The sequence below is a fragment of the Phragmites australis genome, chromosome 2 (assembly GCF_958298935.1).
Source record: "Phragmites australis chromosome 2, lpPhrAust1.1, whole genome shotgun sequence".
NCBI classification, from domain to species: Eukaryota; Viridiplantae; Streptophyta; class Magnoliopsida; order Poales; family Poaceae; genus Phragmites; species Phragmites australis.
In genome coordinates, this window is record NC_084922.1 from 47,120,731 (window position 1) to 47,146,457 (window position 25,727).

The 25,727-nt window shown below is 42.0% G+C and overlaps 5 protein-coding genes across 6 annotated transcripts in view; 2 read left to right on the forward strand and 3 right to left on the reverse strand.

Moving 5' to 3' along the window:
* Window positions 1–540: 540 nt before the first annotated feature.
* On the forward strand, window positions 541–5,493 carry LOC133909339 (KH domain-containing protein At1g09660/At1g09670-like). The gene is made up of 7 exons (XM_062351728.1): window positions 541–1,159; window positions 1,742–1,827; window positions 2,621–2,766; window positions 3,223–3,339; window positions 3,432–3,548; window positions 4,646–4,789; window positions 4,891–5,493. Exons 1-7 carry the CDS (start codon window positions 1,050–1,052, stop codon window positions 5,041–5,043), a joined length of 873 nt encoding a protein of 290 aa, XP_062207712.1. The 5' UTR covers window positions 541–1,049; the 3' UTR covers window positions 5,044–5,493.
* Window positions 5,494–6,393: 900 nt separating this feature from the next.
* LOC133909342 (protein TRIGALACTOSYLDIACYLGLYCEROL 5, chloroplastic-like) lies at window positions 6,394–9,373 on the reverse strand. The gene is made up of 3 exons (XM_062351733.1): window positions 9,070–9,373; window positions 7,181–7,355; window positions 6,394–6,931 (listed from the first exon to the last, which is right to left on the reverse strand). Exons 1-3 carry the CDS (start codon window positions 9,200–9,202, stop codon window positions 6,835–6,837), a joined length of 405 nt encoding a protein of 134 aa, XP_062207717.1. The 5' UTR covers window positions 9,203–9,373; the 3' UTR covers window positions 6,394–6,834.
* A 317-nt stretch (window positions 9,374–9,690) lies between these two features.
* LOC133909341 (CLP protease regulatory subunit CLPX1, mitochondrial-like) lies at window positions 9,691–15,321 on the reverse strand. Of its 2 annotated transcripts, none has more exons than XM_062351732.1 (15): window positions 14,592–15,321; window positions 13,421–13,482; window positions 13,103–13,185; window positions 12,899–12,978; window positions 12,446–12,496; window positions 12,240–12,314; window positions 12,091–12,168; window positions 11,884–11,940; window positions 11,463–11,533; window positions 11,246–11,345; window positions 11,034–11,138; window positions 10,771–10,833; window positions 10,563–10,685; window positions 10,294–10,452; window positions 9,691–10,090 (listed from the first exon to the last, which is right to left on the reverse strand). In XM_062351732.1, exons 1-15 carry the CDS (start codon window positions 15,243–15,245, stop codon window positions 10,025–10,027), a joined length of 1,827 nt encoding a protein of 608 aa, XP_062207716.1. In that variant the 5' UTR covers window positions 15,246–15,321; the 3' UTR covers window positions 9,691–10,024. The 2 variants fall into 2 exon arrangements, with proteins under 2 accessions (XP_062207716.1, XP_062207715.1); XM_062351731.1 differs by having other exon boundaries at window positions 13,103–13,203.
* A 2,731-nt stretch (window positions 15,322–18,052) lies between these two features.
* LOC133908264 (protein FAR1-RELATED SEQUENCE 5-like) lies at window positions 18,053–21,831 on the forward strand. Its single transcript, XM_062350264.1, has 8 exons — window positions 18,053–18,356; window positions 18,431–18,631; window positions 18,828–18,902; window positions 19,059–19,281; window positions 19,378–20,071; window positions 20,190–20,650; window positions 20,725–20,862; window positions 21,097–21,831. Exons 1-8 carry the CDS (start codon window positions 18,259–18,261, stop codon window positions 21,829–21,831), a joined length of 2,625 nt encoding a protein of 874 aa, XP_062206248.1. The 5' UTR covers window positions 18,053–18,258.
* Window positions 21,832–22,839: 1,008 nt separating this feature from the next.
* The window catches only part of LOC133908265 (uncharacterized), a 5,943-nt gene continuing 3,055 nt past the window's right edge, over window positions 22,840–25,727 (reverse strand). The window contains exons 5-14 of the mRNA XM_062350265.1: window positions 25,444–25,727; window positions 25,214–25,348; window positions 24,988–25,074; window positions 24,490–24,630; window positions 24,119–24,419; window positions 23,844–24,042; window positions 23,673–23,771; window positions 23,341–23,594; window positions 23,192–23,267; window positions 22,840–23,088 (exon numbers count right to left, since the gene is read on the reverse strand). The exon at window positions 25,444–25,727 is cut by the window's right edge and continues 20 nt beyond it. Of these exons, the coding sequence (XP_062206249.1) occupies window positions 22,978–23,088; window positions 23,192–23,267; window positions 23,341–23,594; window positions 23,673–23,771; window positions 23,844–24,042; window positions 24,119–24,419; window positions 24,490–24,630; window positions 24,988–25,074; window positions 25,214–25,348; window positions 25,444–25,727 (1,687 nt within the window). The 3' untranslated portion in view covers window positions 22,840–22,977. The remainder of the gene's footprint in view (window positions 23,089–23,191; window positions 23,268–23,340; window positions 23,595–23,672; window positions 23,772–23,843; window positions 24,043–24,118; window positions 24,420–24,489; window positions 24,631–24,987; window positions 25,075–25,213; window positions 25,349–25,443) is intronic.

Consider the following 25,727-nt stretch of genomic DNA (forward strand, 5'->3'; position numbering starts at 1 on the left):
GTCAAAGTCAACGCCCACCCCAAACGGCTACCAAGATTCCGTTAACTGATTCATTAATTTTTTTAGTGCAACGTGGCTAGGGACACACGTGAAAAGACCCTAGCATATTTTACTGTGATATTGGTTAAGTAGAGAAGGTTTAGTTTACGAAGATCACTGTCACATGTGTTTATGATATACAATATATGGTTAGTATTAGGTAAATTAAAATCAACTTCCCAGAAAAATCATTGAGCAAACACTATGCTTGCTAGAAAAGGTGATAGATTAACATCACTATTTACGCAATTGTAAAGCTAATCCACATAGTAAGTGCATTACTCTATAGAAAAAAAAGGAAATTATGGCATAGAAACATGGCATGGTATGAGAATTTAATCCATTGGTGAGAATTTAATCCACCTGTTATCTTGAATATTCACAACCACTAACACTACATGTGCTTGATCAGAAGTGTTGTTGAAATCTGATGGGTGCACCTAGTAAAACGAGTAAAAGAACCCCGAGAAAATACAAAATAAATAAAACTGGAAAGGAGGAAAATTACAGGGGAAACTTCAGAAGCAGAGAGCTCAATCATCTGGATTTCTGCGACATACACTGGAGGGACCGAGGAAGAGAGAATCTTTGGGTTTGTCTCTTCCTCTCTCTCCTCCCTTCTCCCACCCACCCCTTCTCTCTCGCTGTGGGTGTGCTGTGGAGAGGAGAAAGGAAGGAGAGCAAGAACCAAACCAACAAGAGCGGCTGCCAACCCCTGCACAGCCTGGGCCTTGATCATTGATTGCCCAACTATTACCTTCCTCTTTTGTGATTTAGAGTCTCATCTATCCCTTATATATCTCTTCTCTTGGTTCTTTGTGAAATCTCTTCTCTTTTAGATTTCCTTGGCTTCCAGATAAGCCTCTGTATGAAATTGCCAAGTAGTTGCTCTTCTTGATTTCTTGTTTTTCTAGGTCTTGGATTTTGGGGGTTTTGGGTTTCTTGTATCTTTCCCTAATCTTTCGATCTTGTAAAGAGGTTTTTGAGTTGTCTTCATCGCTGTTGGGGCCATGGATGAGAGGATTCCACCGCCGTCGCTCTTGCAGTACTCCCCATCTCCCGTCCATTCTTCTCCTCACCCCTTCAATTCTATGAGGTATTCTGCCTCTGAAAGAGACAGGTGCGTGCCTTCTCCGCTATCTTGTTCTTAATTTTTCTTTTGTTTTCGCGATTGTTTTTTTTTTCTTGGTCGAGTTTTGTTTAGGTTTTTGATCTCGCCCTTTTGAAATATTTCTGAGGAGTACAAGATTTGATGCCGCTGGTGGAGATTTCCGCTTAATTCTGACCTTCCGGTTGTGATGTCTGGCATTGATCAATGCTACCGGTTGTGATAGAGGAGTGATCTTTGGAAATAGGGATTTTAGTGATCGTTTGCTGTTAGATTTACAAGAGATGTTCGCCAATGATGGCTATTAGGAACAAATAGGCGCTATATGTTTGACTGGCTGCTGATGGGTGTAAAAATTATGTGTAATAAATCACTCATTGTTGATAGTTGCATGTAAATTTTGATTTGATGGATCTTGGTGTATAAATCTTATTGAAGTTCTCGTCTTTAATTTTATCCTGTGGGACTATAATTATTTTATATGCTTGAAATTATGCTTCCGAATTTTATATTGTTTTAGTCTATCATGCCAGTCATAAAGTCAAGAGTGACTACTGTGACTCTGTGATACTAATGATGTTGTTTGTTTGGCAGATATCTGGCTGAGTTGCTTGCCGAGAGGCAGAAATTAGCCCCATTCGTTCAAGTTCTTCCTTTCTGTACCAGACTCTTGAACCAAGGTCGTTTCCTTTGCTTCCAGGCCTTACTGTAGTATTGCTTGTGTGTGTGTCTCCCGTTGTCAATTTAACTATTATTATCGTTAATGGCGCTAGACATTCACTATCACCGATTGCAATGTTTATATGAGCTATTAGTTATTAATTGCTGTGAAGATTTAATGACTGCCTCTGTCACATCATCTTCTTTGGATGTACAATTATCTTCATGTCCAATATAGTTGGCATTATACCCTCAGTCTATCAGAAGAGTAGACTAGATGATTTTTGCGACTAGATTTTCTTGTTGAATCATTTCTTGTATATCCCAATATCATGTTGTCTACGTCTTGTACTTTATGGTTCTAAGCAAGGTAATAATCTGTCCAATCCTTGGCCCTAAAGGATAACTTTTGTCCACATAGTTGACTTCACACTCTATAATGGATACTATTTATGTCAACCACAAACTTCTATCTTTAGAATGGTCACTGTGCAGCTTATACCTATTTTTAACTAAGTGGAGTGTGTTATCTCCTGGATACTATAGTTCAAGGCATTGGAAAATTTGGAAATCTCGCATAGATTGCCTTTGCCCCAGTTTAGAGTGGCACACAAAGTATTACTGTCATTATTGTGCTATAACGTTTCAACTAATAGGTATCATTGTCTGTGGCTATGTGCATCTTAGTTATGCAGAGGCCGGGGGTAAACTCTTGTGCGGTTGTATCAGCTTGATGTAACGATGAGAGTTAATAAAGCTCCCTTTTCCAAAAAAAATAGGTACCATTGTCTAATCGTGATCATGTTAACGCAGAGATTTTGCGCGCATCTTCTATGGTGCCTAACCATAATTTTGTTGATCCTGAGAGAATGGAGCATGGTAGCCCATTAAGGTTACCTGGCCACCCAGCGAATGGTCAGCCGATGGATCTGGAGGGCTGGTCAGGGATGCAAACAGAGGTAATGCATATTCAGTCAATCGATGATTTTTCTTCTTCTTTTGGTTGTACATGCTTGTCTGCTCATCGGATTTACACAGCATATATGCTGCATATGGACTGTGAATCTTGCATATTCAGATTGTAGATTTTGTGCATGTTGTGCATATTAATTGCCTACCACTAGTTTTGAGCATTGTAATATACCAATAGAATTAATGTTAAGACATGGGATTAAATAACATGACTTATTTTAAGGAGAGCATGACAGTTTGAAGATTATTTCTCCATGTCAGACCTCATTTCTGAAAACTACAAAGAGTTCTGTTATTATTTATTTGTTGCCATAGCATTAACAGAGAGTACTCACTGTATGAAATGTTTTTGTCAGGGACCCAAATTCTGTATATTCTTTGTTCTTAGCTTATATTGTCAACTTTTCTTAATCATATTTATGGGGAAACGTTCTCTTTCTCAGCATATGGGGGTTCTACAAGCACCATCAATGGGCTGGAATGGTGCTCCTCCACTTGCTGGCACTCCTGTTGTCAAGAAAGTTGTGAGGCTAGATGTTCCTGTGGACAAATATCCTAATGTATGTGTGGCTTTCTGTAATGCTTTTTACTTTTAGCTTTCTTCAATGTGCTATGCCATATCACGAATGCTTTACTCTTTTCTTGTTATTAGTACAACTTTGTTGGTCGTTTGTTGGGGCCGCGAGGTAACTCCCTGAAAAGAGTTGAAGCTTCAACCCAATGTAGAGTTTATATTCGAGGACGAGGCTCAGTGAAAGATTTTGTTAAGGTAACTAAATTCCCATACAGCTTATTTCCTACATATTTCCCCAGTTTAAAAATATTTGTTGATTAGAACTTATAATTGTTTGACATTTCTAGATATACTATAAGTTGTTGCGGTACTTTTTATGTGGAATTTTAAAATAAGAGAGTATATATGTACATGGTTAAATTAGCAAATCTATTATGCCGCAGATATCAGGACACTCAAACTTGTATTTGGCCCTTATTGATATGCAATCAATACTCAGTTCATTTCTGTTGGTTGTATTAGGTAAAGATTATATTGCGATTCTCCAAACTACAATAGTAACACTGCAGGATCTGAGGAAAATGCTGGCTAAGGTTAAATTTGTTTGTTCCATTTTTTATATCAACTGCTTGAGTTTGTCTAGTATCATGAGCTGCAATCTAGGGCTCAGTAAGGACGCAATTTCTGTTTAGAACTTGTTGCTGTATCACCCACAAAAAGATATAATATCTGCATTTATTACTTAGGATGGTTATTGGGTTTGTTTCCAGTTGTTGGTTTAGGTTCTGTTACTGGTATAATGCTTATGGTTCAGTGGGACATAGTACACTATCATCTAACAGTTCAGTTTAATCCAGTGAGTAAGCAGAGTAAAAATGTTGTTATAGTTTAGACGTATCTGTTGTTTTATTTCATGAGCATTAGCTTCACCTTTTTTTCTTTTGATTTTTTGTTTTCCACATAGGCTTCATTATTTCGATCCTTTTTTTCACTGGATAGAGGTGCGGCTTGATTCTCTATTAACAGTATGATTTGACCCTATGGGTTAAGGCTGTGAATTACCACGGAACTGAAGCAAGTTTCCGTGCATTTAGTAATACATTTATCTCAGAAATCCATAATTGCAGTAATGAGCTTCAAGTATAACACATTGACTTGGACTTGTCTCTTTTATTTCTCCGAAGCGGCTAAAATAATAAGATATTAAAATAATCACTTTTTTGTTAGATCTATTTTTTTTCTAGAGTAACAAGTCCAGATCTGAAATAATTGTTGGGTCCATTTCTTTTAAATACTTTTATTTTATGACACCCCCTGCTGATGCAAATGTCCTGAAAAATATGATTGCATAGGAAGACAAGCTGAGGGATAAACCTGGCTATGAACACCTCAATGAACCACTGCATGTGCTTGTGGAAGCAGAGCTTCCTGCAGATATTATCGATGGCCGTCTAAATCAAGCTGTGTCCATCCTAGAGGATCTTCTGAAACCAATTGTATGTACCCTCATTCATCTTTGCTGCCATTATCTCACAGGAATTTTTATATTTACTGTTAATATGGCATCATCAGTTTTACTAACTAGAGCTGTTGCCAGGACGAGTCCATGGACTACTATAAGAAGCAGCAGCTGAGAGAACTGGCAATTCTAAACGGCACACTGAGAGAGGAAAGCCCAAGCTCTCACCTCAGCCCTAGTGTGTCCCCCTTTAACTCCACCGGGATGAAGCGTGCGAAAACAGGGCGGTAATCCCAGTTCTGAAAGCTTCATTCTCCAAAATCAATCATGGTTCAATGTCCGATTACATGCCGCTGTATTGCTGGAGGTGATTGGTGATGCATATGCTGGGATCATCAGTGCTGACCTATGCCTGTCATGATCTGCGCGCTTTATCGATATTCAATGTGTCCTTGGACGAATGGTCTCTGTGGGCTTGATGTTTGACTCTATTATTATTTATTCTTTGTGCACCTGACTCCCTAAGTATTAACATTAATTATTGGTCTGGGTAAATTAACAAGGCCAGTTGGCCACTCTAGAACTGGGATTCAATGTGTCGGACAATAATAAGGTTTTGTTGGTGTACCTGAAATAGTTGTAATATGTCAAGTGCTGATGCTTTTTATGTGGTGGTAGTACAAGACAGCCAGACAGCTATAGTTGAGACAACCTCCATCAATGATTATTTGCATTCATGCATACATGTTTTTTTCTTGCCTCTTGGTGGTTCATCTACCTGAAATCTGGGTAATTTCTCTCTTTGGGCAGTGCCCATGTTTATGTGCCTAATGATGGAGATGAACAATGCCTTAGCTGCATGCTTTTGTTTCCATGTTCTTTGGGCAGCTTGTGGCCAAGATCTCATGTGCAGGGTGGCAGTTTAGGCCATTAAAGCGCCGGCAGGCAAGGGGTGCATGCCTGCATGTGGGGCGCAGGGCCGATCTGGCATGAAAGGCCACTGCAGCAGCAGAAAGACTCATCATTTGCACGGGCGTTTTCACGTCTTTGCCAGGGCAGCTGCGCATAAAAAGTCATGGATCTTTCGCTGGATTACTTGCCCTGCCACCTTTTTCCCGTGGTCCCATGAAAGACGAACACAGTATTATTTTTTATATTTTGCAAAATCCTAGTTTATGTCTTTCTAGACGAAAGGATCGCCAATTTTGTTGTGATTTCTGCCCGTGCAGAGATGCTCCAATTAACCCTGATCCATGTGAAGTTATGTTGATGTTTTTGATAGGCTTGACATTGAAAAGACACACCTTTTGAGATTTATGGAGAGTTTTGTATCGCACTTCAGCAGCAGGGGACAGATGGACAATCCTCGCAGGGAAATCAGATGCCTTGCGACGTTGGACTATGACCCGAAGGATGACTATTATCCTCGAGGAGCACGGATGAAATTTCCCCATGCTGAAACCGATAGCTGAACTGGACGTCCGCGTTATCGTGACATTATTCAATTGCAGCCTCTCCCACGGAGGTGACATGGATTAAAACATCAACAGCGTTTCGTTTTCACCTGACGTCGGAAGCGTTTGGACTTAGCAACATGGAGGAGCGCCATCGGTTCAACAATGATGCCAGAAAATCAGGAGCTCCTTCGGCAAAGTAGAAAGCTTATTAAACAAAAAAAACAGCATGCTTGAGCTGACAAGATGCAAACAATTAGTTTCGGTCAACATATGGGCGCAAAAAAAATATAGGAGTACAAGATTTGAGGCAACGCTCTGCGAGATATTTCGATATGAAATAGCGCTCTCCAGAAGAGCATAGAGTATTTGACGGCGACATCGTGCTGATATTTCAATTCCAGACGGCGTCGCAATCGCATGGTGTCGCATCCTAGCACATGACTGAAAACTTAATCCTTGTGAGCACCAACGGGGCAGAGTATCGGGTGGCATGTCTCATGAATCTCTGAAAATACTCGCTGTAGCAGTAAACAAGCAAAAAAAGTTCATTTTGGTTCCACATAGGCACGTGCAATGCCGCGAGAACTTCTGGTCCTGAATATGAGCAGTTCCTATGCTGTTTGCTCTACATCCGCCTCCATTTGTCTATCTCCTTTGATGTTGCTTTGATCAGCTTCCTGGTGCTCTCCATCAACTCGTCAAACAGGATATCAAACTGTTCACTGCAAAATATTTGACAGAAACACGTTAAACTAGAGTGCAACATGTGTTCTGTTCGTAAGTACGCTAAGCACAATCTAGACCATGCATGGTGTTCTACGAATTCACCAAATTTCACTTTCAAAGTAGGAACATATTTTGATATCACTAGTGCTCCACTTTGAGGTAAAATTCAATGCCAAACTAAGCATATAAAAACAATAGGAAATAAAAGTGGCTTTGCATTAGCATGAAGCGGATCTATTGCTTACTCGTAAGGAAGGTTTCTGGAGTTCTGAAATGGTCTCCTAATGTTTGAATATCTCCCGCTTTCATCATATGCAACGCCTTTTCCAAAACCATAACCAAAACCTATTCCTATTCCACATCCAGCACCAGCTCCGAATCCCAATTGTAAACCAGGGAATCCAGCTCCAATTCCTGCACCTGTTCAGATACGTAAAAGTGAGAAGGAACAGAGCAAGAAAAGTAGTTCAATTATGTCAGACGTCAGAGCATACCAAGTAAGATGTGTTCTGCTGTTCAGAATCACAGCCTACACAATTTGTTATTGGCAACGGTACCTATTCTGCGTGAAGTCCAAAACTCTGAAGGAGGAGGCCCACATCATGTGGATACTGTTACTATTTTATTAGAACAACAAAGGAAAGGGGCACAGACTGTACACAGAAATTGAGTGATAGTCACTCACAATCACGATAAGGGTATGTACAGATTGAACAAAACCACCCCAATAAGAAACAAGACTACTGGCATCGCTAACAATAGACAGGTAGCTCTAAATCATCTCTATGCTGGAGTTCATAACTGCTTAGAATGATAGAATATATAGCTGCAACTGCCACACTTGCTGCCCCATTTCTAACTTAGGACCTGCAACTCAGAATGAAAATGGGATACAAGACGAAACATACTATGAGCCACGATATGATCAGGAAATCTATTAGTTCATCAAGAGCTGGGGTTGGAGGGGCTTGTGTCTTTGGTTGGAATTCTTGAAGAAAATGAGGCAGCTGTTCCTTCTCCTCAAGACACTTCTCGCTCTCTGAGATACTGTGGCTCCATTCAGCATCCATCTGCTGCAGCAGACGAGGCAGCTCTTCCTTTTTCTCCTCAATCCGCTTCAAAAGTTCTTCCAAGTGGTGCCTATTCCGAGAAGACTCACGCAACTCTCTATTCTGTTCTCCAAGATACTCTACAGAAGTCATAGGCCTTGCTTGTGTGTACAAGCCTCTGATTCTGTAGCAGGCTCCGTGCAAGGAGGCAGAGGATTCTTCTTTGGTGATTCGGGACTACCACCGGAACCGGCGTAGAAGAGGCGAGACGAGACCGCCATAGGCAGCAGGTGGAGAAGCCTGCGACTTCCATGGAAGAGGAGCCTTGGAGAGAGGACCGAGGCCGCAGCATGAAGCTGGCGCTGCAGCTGCGGTCGCAGGAGAGCACGGACGACGCCCACTTGCATCTTGCTAGCAGATCGAAGAAGCACTGCTACCCTGACACCATGATCAATCGTGAAACCAAACTTCCCCTCAGTGATTTCCCCCTGCAATTCCGTTGATCGCTAGCTTCTGTCCGGGTTCCCTGGATGTATAGAGAAGATGCAGTGAAGCAGTAGGGATTTCCACCGCCGTCGCCAAGTCTTAGAGTATCCAGCTTAAACTCTCGTCCTATAATTCTATCCATATATGAGGCGCCTACGCACTGCGCACAAAATCCCTGCGCCTGCGCGTGGCCCCGCCACCATACAAGCGTGGATTTCGACGCTTTGTTAGATGTACGTGCTCGCCATTTGTTTGGATTGGCTAGCCTGATCCTGAAGAACCCAACTTCTGAATCCCCATTCCACAGCCAACGACACGGGGGTAAAGAACGGTAATATCACAAAATTCGAAAACCCCGACGATTCAACACGATGCACGTCCCGGATTGAGGAATCAACATCGAAACGCGCGAGATAAGCGCGCTTAGCTTGGCCGTTGAAACCCTCGTGAGGGAGCAGAGCACTATAAGCCGCCGGTCCCGCCCCGTACGGTGCTTCGTGAACTCGTCTATGGCGGGGGAAACACAGGAACGAGGAGGAGGAAGAAGCGTCGGGGCCTCGGAGAGGGGTGGGGGTTTCACGGGTACGGATGGTACGTACCGCCGATGAGGCCGACGCCCACGCCCACGCCGCAGCCGGCGCCGATGCCGAAGGCGGGGCCCAGATTTCCGAGCGCATCCGACCTCGCCATCGGGAGGCTCCACAGAGGCCCCCTCCTCCTGCCGCCTGGCATCCCTCCTCGCTCGCCGACGCCGCTTCGCCCGCTCGCTTCGCGCGCGCCCACCCTTCGAAACGGAAGAGAACGAGAAAGAGGTTTCGAGATGATTCCCAGCGTCACGGCGCACGGGACGGGAGGGAGACGAGAGGAGCCCGCTTGCGCTTGGCCTCACCTCGCCGCCAGATCAGCTCCGCGATTCGTGCGCGTCTCTCCTGCGCGGGCTAGGAGACTGGAGGCCCGCCAATTTCGCTCACAGAACGAAAAGAAATGACCAGCCCACAAGGCTTGACAGAGTGTAGCAGTGTACATGTATTTCAATGTGAAACCGTATCCAAGTAACCCAAGCATAAGCCTGTTTCTGTGTAGGCGAAGGCGAACCATACAGATCTGAAGATTCTGAACCTACCAACGGCCAGAAGGCAACAACTTAGAATTCCAGAAACACTCGTATCATGCTAAATGCACAAGGTAAACTTTGCACTCAATAAATTGATGATCCTGTGTGCCTTGCGAAATTGCGCCTTATTATTATTATGTCAGTAAACTGATGATCTTTACAACTTTTGCCAAATACAACTGAACGGCATGCCCAGTTGAGGGCATCAGGGCAATTCACTCGGCAGGACGGTTGCTCAATCAAAAGGCAACTCCTGTTTACATGAATTACACCAAATGGCGCTCTGGATCTATCTGCTAGTCAGAACTCGGCAGAAATTAAACAAATTACAGGAGATTTGTGTGAGCAAAAAAGAGCAGGTGTGAGTGTAGGGGTACGCATGTTACATGATGTACGAAGTTGGTCAGATCTCAGCACGTAGGCTTCCCTCGAGCTTTTAGTTACAAGCTAACAATTCTGGACATGTACGCTTCCTCGAGCTCCCCGGCCAAACCATCATTAGTTTCCTGCACGTGAAAGCAGACGTTATCAAAGCAAGTGGAAAGCTCCATTTTCCATCTCTGTGCTAATGTTCACCAAGAAGGGTAAAACAACATGATACCACAGTAAAGCATAGATGAAAAAGAGTGGAAATTATATGCTTTTGATCTGCTGGGTAAAAAAGAAATTTCTCAATGTTACTTTTCTCGCTTGACATCAAGCATCCTACCCGCAAATTCATCATATTAGTTCTTGTTATGTACTGCTCCAGTGCACCGTCTCCCCGAAGAATTTTAGCACCGCATCCGGCCCTATCAACAGAACCAAATGCCTCCTCATCTACCACAACAGCATCTACTCTCTCATTTCCTGTCTTCTCGTCTGGGATCTGCTTTAAATGGAAAATAAGAATATGTGGCTCAACTTTGCATGATTGTGACAGAACAGTTCAATGGCTCAACTTTGCATGATTGTGACAGAACAGTTCAATAGGACTACCTCATACATGGCCTCCAATAGAATGCTTTCCAAGATGGCTCGTAAACCACGTGCACCAGTACTTTTAGCTATCGCCTTCTTAGCTATCAATCTCAGTGCACCATCAGTGAAGTGCAGCCTAACCTGATGAACCAAAAGGCGTAATACAAGATCAGAAATTGCTCTATAAAAGAAAATATACTACAACGACAAGCTTTAGTGGGCTCACTTTGTTCAGGTTAAACATTTTCCTGTACTGTCTGGAAAGAGAATTATTCGGTTCTGTAAGAACCTGAATGCAGATCAAACCAATTCAGTGAGCTTCACAGGCAAAAAAAATATGAAAAATCCTGTAACAGCTTCTACTTGAGTAATTAGTTTTCGTCATCATCATAACATTTCAGCATCGGTATTCTTATCTGAGTACAAAGTCTTCAACATGAACAGCATTGAAGAATGAAATTGCGAAGGTGTTATAGTTTCCAGGACTACCTGAACGAGCTGATCTTCATTCAGAGCTGCCAAACTTACTAGAATGGGCAAACGTCCAATGAACTCTGGTATTAGCCCGTATCTTACAAGATCACCACTCTCAACCTACAATGCAATTGAATTTTCAAGTTAATGAGTATGTGAAGAACAATTTTTGAGAAATAAAAGACTGCTCCATAGTATTGATTCAAAAAAATAGAGCATATGCTTACAGATTCTAATAAAGATGAAGTGACCATTGGATTGCTCACACCAGAACTTCTCATATTTGTACGAATGGGTGCCCCAAATCCTATAGATGAATCTTGGCACCTGATTCATGTCAGAAGTTATGGTTCACACTTCACGTGAAAATTATTAGGTAATTACAAGAAACTTATGTATACAATTTCTTTGGAATAACCAGTCTACACATGAAATTCGCAATACCTTTCAGAAATAGTCTTTTCCAAGTCTACAAAAGCACCACCACATATAAAAAGAATATCTGTCGTGTCTATCTGCATTATCATGACATTCCGTTACAGGCATGTCACGCTGAAAACAGCGAAGAATGAAGATAGATTTACAATGGTTGTAATATCCATGCAAATAGAGAGTGGCTAAGATACAAAAATTTTGTGCCTTGCATATTTCAACCACAACCAGTTGGTTGCTGTTATTTGGTTGTCATTTGTCAGGAAATGCTTTCGAAGTATCAATACTTCCTCAGTTCACTATGTACTAAAGTACAGTGTCCTTTAACCAAAAAAGTCCATTTAAAGAACTGTTTTCATTTAATAGAATCCGAATTTGATCCATATGACATATTATAGAATGTATTCATTAAGGACCACGTAGAGTATCTAACCTGTATACTTTCATTGCGAGAATTCTTACGAGATCCTTTCTCAGGAATGCTGACAACCTGTATTAGAAACACAGATAAGTTAATGTTCAACACAGGATCAACATACTTTAGTCTCTTGACAGGCAGTTCAAGTCTGTCAAAGATAACTCAACTCCTAATTCTACAGCCATCAGAACAAAAAAGCCAAAAACATGTGTTGTCACTTACAGTTCCTTCTAGGATTTTCAACAATGCTTGTTGAACACCTTCACCAGATACATCTCTACTAACATTTGCACTCTCTGCCTGAAACCCGATTATTGTTTAGAAATCTCAAATTTAAATAAGCTAACCAAAGAAAGCATAAAATAAAGTACCTTTTTTGTTATTTTATCTATTTCATCTATGTACACTATCCCTTGCTGTGCAGCTTGAACATTATACTCAGCAGCCTGAGACAAATTCAGAATGTCATGAGGCTCGTGGATAGTCTGATTTTTTTTCCTGTTTGGAGATCTACAAGAACAGATAAAATATAATTCAACAACTAAAGGAAAGGCATGTAATAGCCAGCCACACATACCACTAGTAACTTCTGCAGTATTGACTCTACATCCTCCCCTACATATCCAGCCTGTAAAATGCAGCCAAGTTTAGTTTTTGTTCCCCCCTTTGAACTCACATAATATATCCAGTTTTGCCATATAGTCTTCAACGCAAGTATGGTAGCCACAATTCCAAAGCAGATGAATATGATAAAATGGAGGAACAAATGGAAACCATAAAGAATAATGCCAGCTCACTGTACACATATGCTTGACCAAAATTACTTTCCAGATAAACTCAAAAGGTAGGTGTAATGTAAGATATTGAAGTATTGTGTGAAATGTGAAATCCAGATTAGTGAAATAGCACAAATAAAGCTAGAAGTGATGCCATGCATTGAGCATTCATAAATCAGTTTGATGCAGTTCACTAGGCCTCTTTCCTAGCCATTCTAAAGAAAATAGTGTTTGTAAATCAGTGATGAACTTGCCTGTGTTAACGATGTCGCATCAGCTATAACAAATGGTACATTTACAATACGTGCTAATGTTTTCGCAAGCAATGTTTTTCCTGTCAGCAGATAACATGGAGAAAAATATCACTGTCAGCTCCAACTTATAGTAACTCTAGTTATACATGTGTAAGGTGTCCTTGGAAGTATGGCAGATAGTTTTTTTTTAAAAAAAATACTAACCTGAGCCAGTTGGGCCCATTAGGAGTACATTGCTTTTATCTATTTCTACAATATTTTGATCATCATGTGCAGCATCAGGAAACCTGGAATTGGCAGCAGATCTGGATATAGCAGCAACGCATACATGTCAAGAAAAAACCATAACATAGCAATTGCAACTAAATCTTTTTTTCTCGAACATGTCGGCAACTCAATTCGACTTGTGACCCTATGAGTAGCACATTACAAATGTGTAAGAAAGCTTAGTAACTTGTGATATTGTGGAGATATGTTGAAATGGCAAAACCAAGGCTGGTAAGTTAAAGGACAGAGACTAACTCTTTATGTACAGTTGCATTATATATTCTCTTGTAATGGTTGTATACAGCTACCGATAGCACCTGCAAGGAGAAAATATTTGTGATAAGTATGAGAAATTTTTTTTTTCTTACAAAAGGATCACAGTGCATGAGTACTTATGCATTCAACTCCTTTCCATGAGCAAAAAGGACGCATAGTTTAGTAAATCCTGCTTTTAACAAGATGCGTCACCTATTACTTCTTTCAACCAAAAACTAGCAAATCAGAAGTTTTTAGGTTTTTTATAGAATTATAACGCTGCTAACTCCTGCTAGTTTAGTTCATGATGTATCCATACAACCACAGATATCTCATACAAGTCATGCAATCCAACAGCATAATTTGGTAATCTCAACAGGCTATTACTCTGCAATCAGCTGCATTGATAATGACTTATCGAGCAATTGATGTATCAATAATGCCATCTTTTCTGCATGGTAGATTTTCAAAACCCAGTTTAGGAACCTCTGCAATCTGTATGAAACCATTGCCCAAAATACATCGATCAAGATGTGAAGCTACTATGTGACTTAAACATCAGAAACTCAGAACGAAGGCCACAGTGCCAGTACTAGATAGGATGAAGAAACTGCGGTGGTTGCCCCGGGTGATACATTTCTAAAATTCAATCATCATTAGCTCATCAATTTTAACAAGCCCCATCAGAGCTCTAGATCACAGAATACGAGTTCCATCAGTTGGAAAGGGGCACATTCTCTGTTCTATCTGCATGTCAACGGAACATTCTCGGTTTAAAGCCAACCAAGCAGGAAACGCAATGCCTTCACTCAGTGAATCCTATTTCCATGGTGAATATTATTCGACTACAATAATCATATCTACCATCCGCAATAAACCAAAAGCTAAAAAAAATAGAAGCCGATCGAGAGCCATTGTGCTAGCAACCACAGTCCACAGAAACAACTAGCAACGAGACAAAAATGCACTTCCGCGTTGCATCAGTAATTCATAATTTCAAGTGTCCGTACAGATTCGCAGCAAACAACCCGAAACTCGCCAGGTAAGCACCTCCTGCACTGAGCTATACAGCCTACAGCATTGTTTCACTCACAATTGCACTAAGTCAGATTAACCCAAAATTCGCACCAATTGTGAAAAAGCAACACATAATTGGGGACAAACGGGGCACCTTTTTAGCCTTCGCCTGCCCGATGACGAACTCGTCAATCCTACGGCACATCTCCCGAGGCGTCGGCAGCTCCTCGCCCAGGCTCGCCCCACCCCACCACTCTCTCTTAGGCGCAGCGCTCGTACCCTCCCCTCCAGAGGATTCTCCGCCGTTACCGTTGCCGCCGCCTCCACTTCCCTCGTCCCTCATTCTCCTCCTACTCGATCTCCGTCGCGGCGGATGGTGTGGCATCGGCATCGGGGGAGGCGGCAACGGGGGGAACTCGTCCGGCGGGCGCTCCGATAACATCCTCTTGATCCGATCGGCGAATCCCACCCTCTCATCGTCCTCTTCCTCGCCCGCGATGCCGCCGGGGATCTCGAGGAACGCGCCGCGCAGCGGGTCGATCCGGTTGGCGCGGAACAGGAACGCCGCGCGGCACGCCGGGCACACGCCGGCCCCATCGTGGTTGTGATGTTGGGGGCCATCGATGCCTACCGCAGCGGCCTGCGGGGGCGCTGGGAGCTGGTGGAGGGAGAATTGGACGGACATGTGGGCAGCACAGGGCGGACAATTGGCCTCGGCCCGGATCCGGCTGCCACCGGAGCATCTCCGAACTGCCGAGGCGGCGAGCGGCGCTGCCGCCTCCCGAATCTTCGAGAAGGTACGGAACATGGCGAGGTGGTGGCGGAGCCGGAGAGCAGGACGATGCGGAGGTGGAGAATGGAGATAGGGAGGAAGTGGAAAGTGGGTGAAGCTTCCTGTTTTTATACAGGCGGAGGTAGTGGGAGACTTGAGATTTGATTGGGCAAACGTCAGCCGTCGGATGGGGTGATGTGGAGAGAGCCGGAGGCGTCGGTTCCTGAGCAACTTTCCTACGGCCCGGAGCGGTTAACGGCCGGGTTGGGTTGGAGGGTGTCGCAGGGGAGAGGGAGGCCGGCCGACGTGTGGGGCCACCGGCTCACGGCACTGCCATGTGGGGCACGTGGGGCCTGCCATCAGCCGCTCGCGCCACATGCGGAGGAGCCTTATCTGCCAGGATGTGGGCATGGGTCTTACCTACTCGCGACGGTTGTGCGTTATCGTCGGGCTCGTCATCTCTGGAGATGTGCCGTGCCGGAAGGAAGAAGGCTCATGCTCTTTACATGCCCTCTCGGCAGCTGTGGCGTCAGGTCTCTTGTCCCTGCTGGTTTTACAGTGATTGTCATAATTTGAATTTTATAGATAAATTTACTCTCATTAAATTATGAATTGTAAAATTTTATAAGTATAATTTAGCTTGTAAATTGTAAAAATTAATTTTTAATTAGAACTACGTGCTTTTTGTTTTCATTTTTTAGCTAGAATTCATAATTAGAATAAAAACAGACAAGCCTTAAGCTTTCGACCTAAAGCATGCTGGTGCCATTGTTGATGGAAATTCCTTTAGCATGTTAGTGTATGAATGATTGCATGTGGCAGTCTACCGCTTGCACAAGCAAGATGTCTCTGAATGTTAATTCAGCTCAGCTCTTTTTGGTTCAAAGTTAGAAAAAGAAACTCGCACGGGCTCGTCTCGTACGCAAATGTCAATGTCGAGAAGCAGTACGAGTAATGCGGAGCTCTCACTTTCCCAAAGAATGAGTACGAACCAAGAAGCATCTGTCCAAGCTGAACCATCATTAAACAAATATGACATCTGGCCAGTATATTCGCTTCTCCTTTTTATTTTTTCTTTTATCCCTTTTGCATTTTTTTTATCACGTGCGCGCACATGACATGAGAAAACTGGATCTCGATCCTGACCTCCGGGCCCAATCGCACGCAGCTATACTCTTTTTTCACAGAGAGGAGAGTGAGAGAAGTAGTAGAATGCACGCAGTTAACTTAAGCAGCTTATCTTTATTTAATTTTTTATCGGTTAGCGGTTTATATTAGAGGAATATTGGCAGTTGGAGCACATGACATGCTTGCAGTACCTGCCAAATCAGATCCCTGCCGGGTCATGACTCGATACTGGGCTTTCCAGGGAGGCCCGTGTGAGGTTGGTCCTAGTTTCTAAGTGGAATTCCAAAAGGCCCAACTGTGTAAAGTTTCTAATAGTTTCTAGATGTAGGCTGTTGTTCTTCACTTCATCCTCAGAAACTCTGTAGACAAGAGAACAAACAAACCCTATTTGTCGAAGAACTTTTTTTATTTGTCGAAGTCGCGACGACGAGCTCATGGGCAGGAGATTTATTTGCCGATTCGGTGACAACACAGGCAGCTCGTGGCCTTCATTCTTTGCACCTTTCCTGTTCTCCTTTCGCCCCGCCCTGAAAGTGAAATGCGATTCTTTCCACTCGACTGAACAGGTGCCGTCTAGGCTCGTCTACACTCCTTTCGGCCCGAAAGAGAGGAGGGGAACTTAGCAGGGTTTAGTTACCGTTATGTAAATGGTTACAGGTTCCTGACGGTAACTACGGTTACACCGGTAATTACGGTTAATATGGTAACTGTACAATAATTCGGTAGAAATTGATTAAATTTTATTAATTTTTTAATTTTAAATTTAAGTTTGATCGGTAACCGTTTAGTTTATAAAAACAGTTACGGATCGAATGATCCGGTAATCACGATAAACAAGCAGTTAATAACAATATTTGTAACCATGAACTGAGCCTGAAATCCTCGATGGAGCACAGCAGTACAGCACAGTCCCTGGGTTTGCAGTCCGTGCGTCTCGTTGCTTTCGGCCTGGAGCTTCCATGTTTGCACACGATGACACGACAAATCCGTCGTCCTTGGGTTTGCAATTTTCTCTGACCTGACGGTTTCACCTACGGAGTAGCTTCAAGCATTCAAAACTCGACGGCTGGTGCAGAGTACAGGCACGCAGTTGGATGCGTGAATGGGTCAGCAGTGATGGATACAAAATTTAGCGATCGGGTATTTAGTATATATGATATTAAGATCTTGAACTTTTGATACTCGTTGCTGTGGTACGAGAAGGTGCCCCCTATCCCACGTCATCTCTTCCCATGCCTCGCCAGCGCCCATGCGCGATTCCGTTCAACCGATGAGCAATAGTGTACAGCATCGTTTCTAATTTGGAAAGAAAAGTTGTCTTTATTTTTAACAGTACACGCACGTATATATTTTTATACCAAACTTCACATATGTAAATAATCCAACAAGATGTACATATACACAAATTTTCACGATTTTTTTTTTTTTTGGAAGTGTAGATGCAGAGAAACCGTCAAGGGGAGGGGAGGACATGCTCTTCTGAGGACGAGCTAGTTTCCCCAGCATCGTTTCCGACGCGGACAAGATACAGAAATCTACATGCGGCTTCACTTCTCGCTTTCGCCAAACTTCGACGACGGCGACTCAGCTCGATGGAAACGAGTGGATCCAGGAAATAAGTTAACACGGTCGCAAAAATTATGTTCAGTAGCTTCTACATATCCGTGGATTCCGGAGGGACGCATTTTTTGTACTCTTAGGAGTACGTACTCCCACCTTACCGGGTATCCAGTAACGATGTGCATGCATGCACACCACTATCCGTGAGAACAGGCGTTGATCCGTGTGAAGTGGACGTGGGAGGCCTGCTCAGCATACTCCCTCCGTTTCTCTCGAAGAATCTGTTATTTCGTTCGCCTGGGCTCGTGTTACCTGCGTCGTCGACGGAAAAATTGTTCGTAGAGCGGCCGGCCGTGGACGAATGGAGTATACGCCGGAATGCAACTGGGGAAAGACAAGGTGGATACTGCATCATTCGACGGCCGGTTGTGATGGAGAAGATCATGCGGAGGGTCTAAGGTATGTATATTCTCGTGTGCGCATTCGTTGGAAAATAGAACTGCAAATTCCAATTCGTGTTCCTACGTATGCAGCATGGAGATTGTGGCACAATGTAGAGCTAATGGTGGCCAAAACACGGCGGAAGTGCAGCATTCGGCGAGCGCATGTGGTGCAGTAATTCGAATTGATGCAGGTGATGGGAAAACTCTAGAGACACTGGACGAGGATACGCCACCAGCAACGGATGTACTGAATCTAGTGTACAGGAAAGACATCAGTAATCTTGGCATGCGGTACGTGTACATAGAAGCTCGTAGTCCTCCCAAGGTAGTATTAGAATTAGTTCTGTAATTATTGTGTTAGTGCATACTGATAACCATGGCTGCATACGCCTTTCTTAGTACTCAAATATTTATTTGTCTTTGACTTAGCAGCCTGATAATCTATTTTGATATAGCATAGTGATCCTCTGTTTTGTAATGTGCGAAGGCTGTTGTCATTGAATGATGACTGGACAGAGGGAGTACCTGAAGAAATATTGGATACGACTCAACCAATTGAGAGGTATTAGCTGATGTTTGTAGCAGTATGTCAATCAATGGTAGCATGTGCATGATCTGAATAGCATTCGACCGAGATATTAAAAATGTGGAGAGTATTATGAATATGGTGAAAAGTTAGTGAGCCAAATGCTGAATTCGTTTCTCTTATATTGTTTAGGGTTGTGCTAGAAGAGATTGATCAGAATGCTGAATTACCAGAAAATTACTCCGATCCTGAGATTTTTGTGCCGAGAGTGGGACAGGGTTTCAAAACAGATACTGATGCCTTCAATTTTTACAACATGTACTCTATTCGTATGGGTTTTGGTATTCGTCATAACAAAAATCGAAAGAATGTGGCAGGAGAAAAAACAATGCAGGAGATGTGCTGCACCCACCAGGTGAGATAGCACATACTCTTCTTTATTGGTTAGTTTTAAAATAGATGTACAAATGATGTACTGAATTTAAGATTGTATTTGTGATGCATCCTGTAGGGGCACAATTCAAAGACAAAGAAACCTTCTGTGCGCCTGGGTTGCCCAGCAATGGTCCGGGTGAATAGAAGTAACGGTGATGATGTGTGGACATTAACAAAATTTGTTACAGAGCACAACCATCCCATGAAAGGAAGAACTGGAGTGACTATGAACTACCAGTCGCACAACCGAATTGATGAGGGCACCAGAGGTATTGTTGCTGACATGGTGGATAGTGGGATCAAGTCAACCAACATGTATGGTCTGTTGGCAGGGTTGCATGGGGGTCCTTCGATGGTTCCATTTAATAGAAGGGCCATGGATAGGTTAGCATATGCGATTAAGCGAGATGAATGCAGCGACGATGTTCAGAAAACTCTGGACTTCTTCCGGGAAAATGAGGCCAAGAGTAAGAACTTCTTTTATAGTGTTCAAGTCGACAAGGCATGCCGAGTGAAGAATATTTTCTGGGCGCATGCAGTATCTAGACTGAATTTTGAGTTGTTTGGAGATGTAGTGACATTTGACACTACCTACAGGACGAATAAGTATGAAATGCCATTTGCTCCTTTTGTTGGGGTGAATAATCATTATCAAAGCACGATATTTGGTGGTGCATTGCTCAGAGAGGAGACAATTGAATCATTCAAGTGGTTGTTTGGAACTTTTAAGAAGTGCATGAATGGGAAGGAGCCAAAGTCCATACTTACAGGTTACTCATGCTGTTTGTTGAATCCTTTTTTAAAATTTTGTATCTATTATTTGTCGGTTCTGTGAAATAGTAGTACTTGCAATGGTGTTTATAAAATTTTATTTGCTTGTGTTGACAGACAATTGTCGAGCCATGGAAGTTGCAATTGGAGAAGTGTTTCCCAATACTTCGCACCGGGTGTGCAAGTGGCATGTGCTGAAGAAAGCCAAAGAACGGCTAGGAAACATTTACAGCGGGAAGCGTTCGCCGTTCAAAGAAGAGTTCCACAAAGTGTTGAACCAATCACTCACGGTTGAAGAGTTTGAATATGCATGGAGCGAATTGATGTCAAGATATGGTCTGCGGGAGAGTGTGTATTTGAATCAGATATGGGATATTAAAGAAAAGTGGGCATTTGTGTACTTTGCAGAATATTTCTTTGCCGGAATGACTACTACTCAGAGAAGTGAGTCTGCAAATCATGTATTCAAGAAGTTTATAGGACCATCATGCTCCATGTTTGGGTTTGTGAAGGGCTATGAAAGATTCTTACAAGACAGGCTGCAGGTTGAGGACACCGAAGAGTTCCATACTGAAAATGTGAGTGCTGTGGTATCCTCCTTTTTTTATGAGCAGTACTGTGTTTTTTACTCATATGTAATTGAACAATGCAGGAAAAGGTAGATAACAAAACAAATTCGCCAATAGAAAAACATGCCGCAAGAATATATACAAGAGGTGTGTTTAACTTATTCAGTGAACAGCTTGTTGATAGTTTATCATTCAAGCTTGAGCCATCTGAAACCGAAAAGGTACACAAAGTTATTCGCATGTGCAAGGATTCTACTAATTGGTGGCGGCGCCTTGAACATGAGGTTTATGCAGATGTCGATCGAAATGAATTCTCCTGTAACTGCAAAATGTTTGAGCAGAAGGGTATATTATGCTGTCACGTACTGAGGGTATGCCATCCTTTTTGTCTACTATTCGTAATCTTTGCGAAGTAATTACATATTAAATAATTAACTGTTATCCCTTTATGATAGGTCATGTTTCAATATGGAATATCTGAGATACCAGATAGATATATCCTGAAAAGGTGGACAAAGAATGCAAGAGACTACATACCATCACATCTTCAGGGGTACAAAGATGACGAGGATGCTGCGGCATCTAGAACATACAGGCATTCTATGCTTAGCAGGTTATCAATGGAGCTTGCAAGACGGGGAAACAAGGATGTAGAAACATATAGGAAAACCATGGATGCGATGTCTCAACTATTAGATGATCTAAAGATTGGGGAATCTTCACAAGACGATGACTCAGGTATGCGAGGCCCAAATAGATCAGGATGGCAACAGCAAGGAGGTAAACATACTCAGAATAATAAGAACGATGTCGATGTCAACTTGACAGAAACAGATGAGGAATTGGAGCTTGAGGTAACTGGTGAAGAGGGTGTAGGGCATGGATTGGTGACTCAAGAGGTGTTGCCTCCAGTAGCGAAGCGTAAAAGAGGAAGGCCAAGGGTGAAAAGGATGAAGACAGGGGGCGAAGTGGCAAGCGTGCAATATGCACATGACAAAAGGAAGGAAAGAAATATGATGCTGGATACTGATGTTCCGGTAGTAGGATCATCTTCTGAGGGCACACAGAACTTAGGAGACAACATACCGCCACGTCCAAGATACTGCCACACATGTGGCGAACGAGGTCATTATGCAAGCACGTGTGGAAAGGACTCCACATATAAGAGGAAGGACCATTTTAAGGGATAGAGTATATTTGTGATGTGTTCACTCTCTTGTTATTAAAAAAAGATCATTTGTTTCATGTAATTTGATTTGAGTCGAGCTGTAATCGTAGTATGTGAATATGTGAGATGCAGACAATGTTGATCATGAATATTTCTTTTAATATTGAGTAAAAGCAACATCCATATATAGTGCATGTTATGATTGTTCAATCATTTCACCTGTTCGTAACTTAACAGGTCTAACAAGCGAAATTGGAGAAGTTCATATAGTATTTGAATATATCTATTTTTATTCTCAAATATCTGATATCCGACGGATAACTAGCACCTACGTCCAAATCCAATATCGGATACAAATATCCAGCTTCAACTTCAATATCCAATTTTTTTTTCCAAATATCTAATTTTTTGCTCCGCAATACTATCCGAACACTTCTGGACGGTCAGACGGAAAATATCCAACCGTTTTCACCCTATTCAGACTTTAGCAGGTGTTCTAAATTTATGCAATTTTTGATCAAGTTTATTTATTCATAGAAGATTCATCCATCGAGGCTGGCAGATCGGTTCAGAGATGGTAACTTCCTAAACGATTATGCGTCCTGCAAATTCTTTCTTTAGCGTCAGTGGTTGTCTCTTTCTGTTGGATAGTGGCTGACTTGGTTAGAGCATTGTTGTGTCAATCTGTAAGGGTTAAGTGATGTCAGTGCTTACATGTAAATGGTGTCGCGTTCTTCAGCTGCAAATTTTTTATATGTCAGATGAATGCATCAGATTCGTTTAGGAAGAAAATAAATGCACCGGCAACCATCCACCATCCATCTGAAGTATCAGTATTATTCAGAATGTAACCAAATTCGTTTGATAATAATGTGGACATAAAAGTGTGCAGGTAAGAGGTAGATTTCTGTAGTAGTATGAAGGTTTGTTGCGATGGAGTTTATGTACCATCAAACACTGAAGAATAAACGTTGAAGGTAACGAAAGTAGTAATCAGCAACACAGTTTACAAAAACCAATGTGCAAGCTGTATTATAAATCCAAATTTGTATACATAGACAATCCATAGAAAAAATCAAAGCCTGAGTGACAATCTGTCCATGAAAACTGTGATTCAATGTCCAAACTGGTTGATGTAGATAAAATATCTAGGAAAATTGGGTAAAGCCTATATCCGTATTCGGCTAAGCTGCTGGTGGACGAAATCCGGTAAAGTGGCCTCATTTCCCGTGAAGGTCAGCAGCTGCATCATGAACTTCTTTCTTAACTCAACTGTGTCCTGCATGTTGCATTAGTATATCAGAATTAGTAATGCAGTATATTGAGCGAGTTTTGCAGTATATTGATCCAAAATTGCTTGTGAACTATGTCCTGCATGCTACCTCACTTATCGGGTTGATGAGCTGGTGACCGTTCCAGTTGAACATGTAGTTGAAGGCAAAGAACCCACAATCATCCCTGTAAGTGTATCACAATTATCATTATTTAATGGGTTTGTATGGATGTGCAAATAGATAGGTTAAACACTTACCAATTTTTCTGCTCTGGTAAATTCTCCAAGATCTCGTATTCCCAACTTATTATGTCTTCATCCCACCCCGGGAATGCTAATGCCAAGCACTGAGATAGACATTCTGATATTGTGATTCTTAACTTCTCATGCCTAGTTATTCGATTTTCACCTAAGGGGCCTTCGGAAAGAGAATCCAGTATAGCAAGCTTTTGATGCTCCATATCAAAAGCATACAGAACATAGTGGTTGAATAGGTGAATCGGTAGTAATATCTAGATGTACATGAGTCAGTTAGAAGTATGTACAATATCAAGATATAAGCTTCGGAAAATAATTGAACTGAAACTCACCATGTGGCACTCTGAAACATCATATACTATTTCTGGCCCAATAAAGTGGGCAAGTTGATGTTCAGGGTTCCAGAAGTCGTCATTAGCCACTGCAAACATCTGAAATGTAGTAGGTAAGAATTGTTCTGAAACTAATAAGATTGTTCTTTAATAGAAGGGGGATGATCATACCCCAAAATCCTGGTTGATGTAGTGCCTCCAACCCAAGAATTTGGTGTTTTTAAACATGTCAACTTCAGTATTATACAGTTTTCGTACAGCCAAATTCAAGCAGTCGGAGTCCATTTGGCCTCCTATTTTGAGTGTGTCCTGAAGATCCCGTAATTTTAGCGATATCTTAAATGGATGAGAGCTTTCTATCCAAATTTCACTGCAAATGGCAGATGTTAACTCAATATGATATAAAAATAGTAGAAGAGTGAACAGTATATAGAGTATGTACTCACTCCAATGTAGACGTATCTGATATCGACATGATGTATGAGTATATAACATTGGACACGACAGCATCGTGCCTCTCTGGTTGATAGCTTTTGGATATGAACGGTGACAACAGGTTCTTGCTGGGCCTTATGTTGCGCCTAGTTTTTTCTTTCAACATGTGTGACGGCGGGTTCTCGACGGTATACTTGCGTCTCTTCCGATCCTCGTCCGCATACTCATCGATCATAACAATGGCGCACTGAGTTGTCATACGCGTTGCAGTTGCTGGTGACAGTGACGCTGTTCCCTTGCTTGATGAGTGTCCTTCACTTATGCCCATACTTAATTTCAAGCATAAAGCAAAATTAATTCATATGAAATGAAGTTTCAGTACCTTTATGATTGTTGGATTTCTTAGGAGTTTCGAATTCTTGTGATATTCCTAGGTCAAAAGAGGGGGGTTCGATGACCGATGAAAAAGAAGAACTATCAGGACGATGCATAGCAGGTGTGATGTCGATGTTTGAAGCTTCACCTACATGGAAAAATAGTATGCACATTTGTTAAAGAACACCCATCCAAGGAAACGCTAATTACTAACCATGTTGGGAATATAAGTCAGATTGAGGGCCTAAAAGTGATATATGGAAAAGCTTAGCAAGAACAAGTTAGTACACATTGATGACTCAGATTGACAAACAAATAGAAGTATATCGAAAATGTTACTATCATACATACAAACAAATAGAAGTATATCGAAAATGTTACTATCATACATACAAACAAACAAATAGAAGTATATCGAAAAGGAGTATGTACACCAAATAGAAGTGTTTCAAAAAAGCAGTATGTACACCGAAGAGAAGTATATCGAAAAGGAATATATAAGTACCTAGATGAGTGACAGAATTATTAGGAGTCTCTAATTCTTGTGATGGACCTAGGTCAGAACTGGAAGCTCTAATGTTGCATAGGACTTCTAATTTCAGAAAATGTTACTATCATACATACAAACAAATAGAAGTATGTCGAAAAGGAGTATGTACACAAAATAGAAGTGATTCAAAAAGCAGTATGTACACCGAAGAGAAGTATATCGAAAAGGAATATATAAGTACCTAGATGAGTGACAGAATTATTAGGAGTCTCTAATTCTTGAGATGGACCTAGGTCAGAACTGGAAGCTCTAACAGGACGGTGCACAAATGGTGTGCTATCCTCATTTGAACCATCACTTTGCCTTCTTGGGTAACCTGTTGTTTGGAAGTAAGTATACGTAAGGATTGAGGGTATTTGAAACTCTTTTCACTTACCATAATTAAGTATATTGTACCTGCAAAGAACATACCTGATCCCTCGCTACTTCCAGTACTCTGGGGCCCTATGCTGGATATGTTTTTTCTTCCATCGGACAGTGGACCAACAGGGGAATTAGCATGTTCTGGGCATGTACTGAGAATGTTACGAACTGTTGATAAAACCGCTATCTTCAGAGATGACTTGACGGTTTGCTCAAGCACTTGTGTTAAATCCTGAACTGCTTGGACATTAGCTGGGTTATCAAAAGGATTTATGAAGTCATGTATACTGTCTATAATTGAATAGAACTTATTGTTTGCCACATCCACCATG

What these genes read in the sequence shown, in the direction of transcription:
- LOC133909339 (XM_062351728.1), top strand. Translation starts at nt 1,050, where the DNA reads ATGGATGAGAGGATTCCACCGCCGTCGCTCTTGCAGTACTCCCCATCT. An exon ending in GGTCAGGGATGCAAACAGAG is followed by an intron (nt 2,767 to 3,222) that starts GTAATGCATATT and finishes TCTCTTTCTCAG; the next exon opens with CATATGGGGGTTCTACAAGC. An exon ending in CTGTGGACAAATATCCTAAT is followed by an intron (nt 3,340 to 3,431) that starts GTATGTGTGGCT and finishes TCTTGTTATTAG; the next exon opens with TACAACTTTGTTGGTCGTTT.
- LOC133909342 (XM_062351733.1), bottom strand. Translation starts at nt 9,202, where the DNA reads ATGCCAGGCGGCAGGAGGAGGGGGCCTCTGTGGAGCCTCCCGATGGCG. An exon ending in GGGCGTCGGCCTCATCGGCG is followed by an intron (nt 7,356 to 9,069) that starts GTACGTACCATC and finishes GTATCTGAACAG; the next exon opens with GTGCAGGAATTGGAGCTGGA. An exon ending in TCCAGAAACCTTCCTTACGA is followed by an intron (nt 6,932 to 7,180) that starts GTAAGCAATAGA and finishes AATATTTTGCAG; the next exon opens with TGAACAGTTTGATATCCTGT.
- LOC133909341 (XM_062351731.1), bottom strand. Translation starts at nt 15,245, where the DNA reads ATGTTCCGTACCTTCTCGAAGATTCGGGAGGCGGCAGCGCCGCTCGCC. An exon ending in TATTGGAGGCCATGTATGAG is followed by an intron (nt 10,453 to 10,562) that starts GTAGTCCTATTG and finishes CATTTAAAGCAG; the next exon opens with ATCCCAGACGAGAAGACAGG. An exon ending in CTAATATGATGAATTTGCGG is followed by an intron (nt 10,091 to 10,293) that starts GTAGGATGCTTG and finishes TTTCACGTGCAG; the next exon opens with GAAACTAATGATGGTTTGGC.
- LOC133908264 (XM_062350264.1), top strand. Translation starts at nt 18,259, where the DNA reads ATGGAGTATACGCCGGAATGCAACTGGGGAAAGACAAGGTGGATACTG. An exon ending in ACGACTCAACCAATTGAGAG is followed by an intron (nt 18,903 to 19,058) that starts GTATTAGCTGAT and finishes TATATTGTTTAG; the next exon opens with GGTTGTGCTAGAAGAGATTG. An exon ending in AGATGTGCTGCACCCACCAG is followed by an intron (nt 19,282 to 19,377) that starts GTGAGATAGCAC and finishes TGCATCCTGTAG; the next exon opens with GGGCACAATTCAAAGACAAA.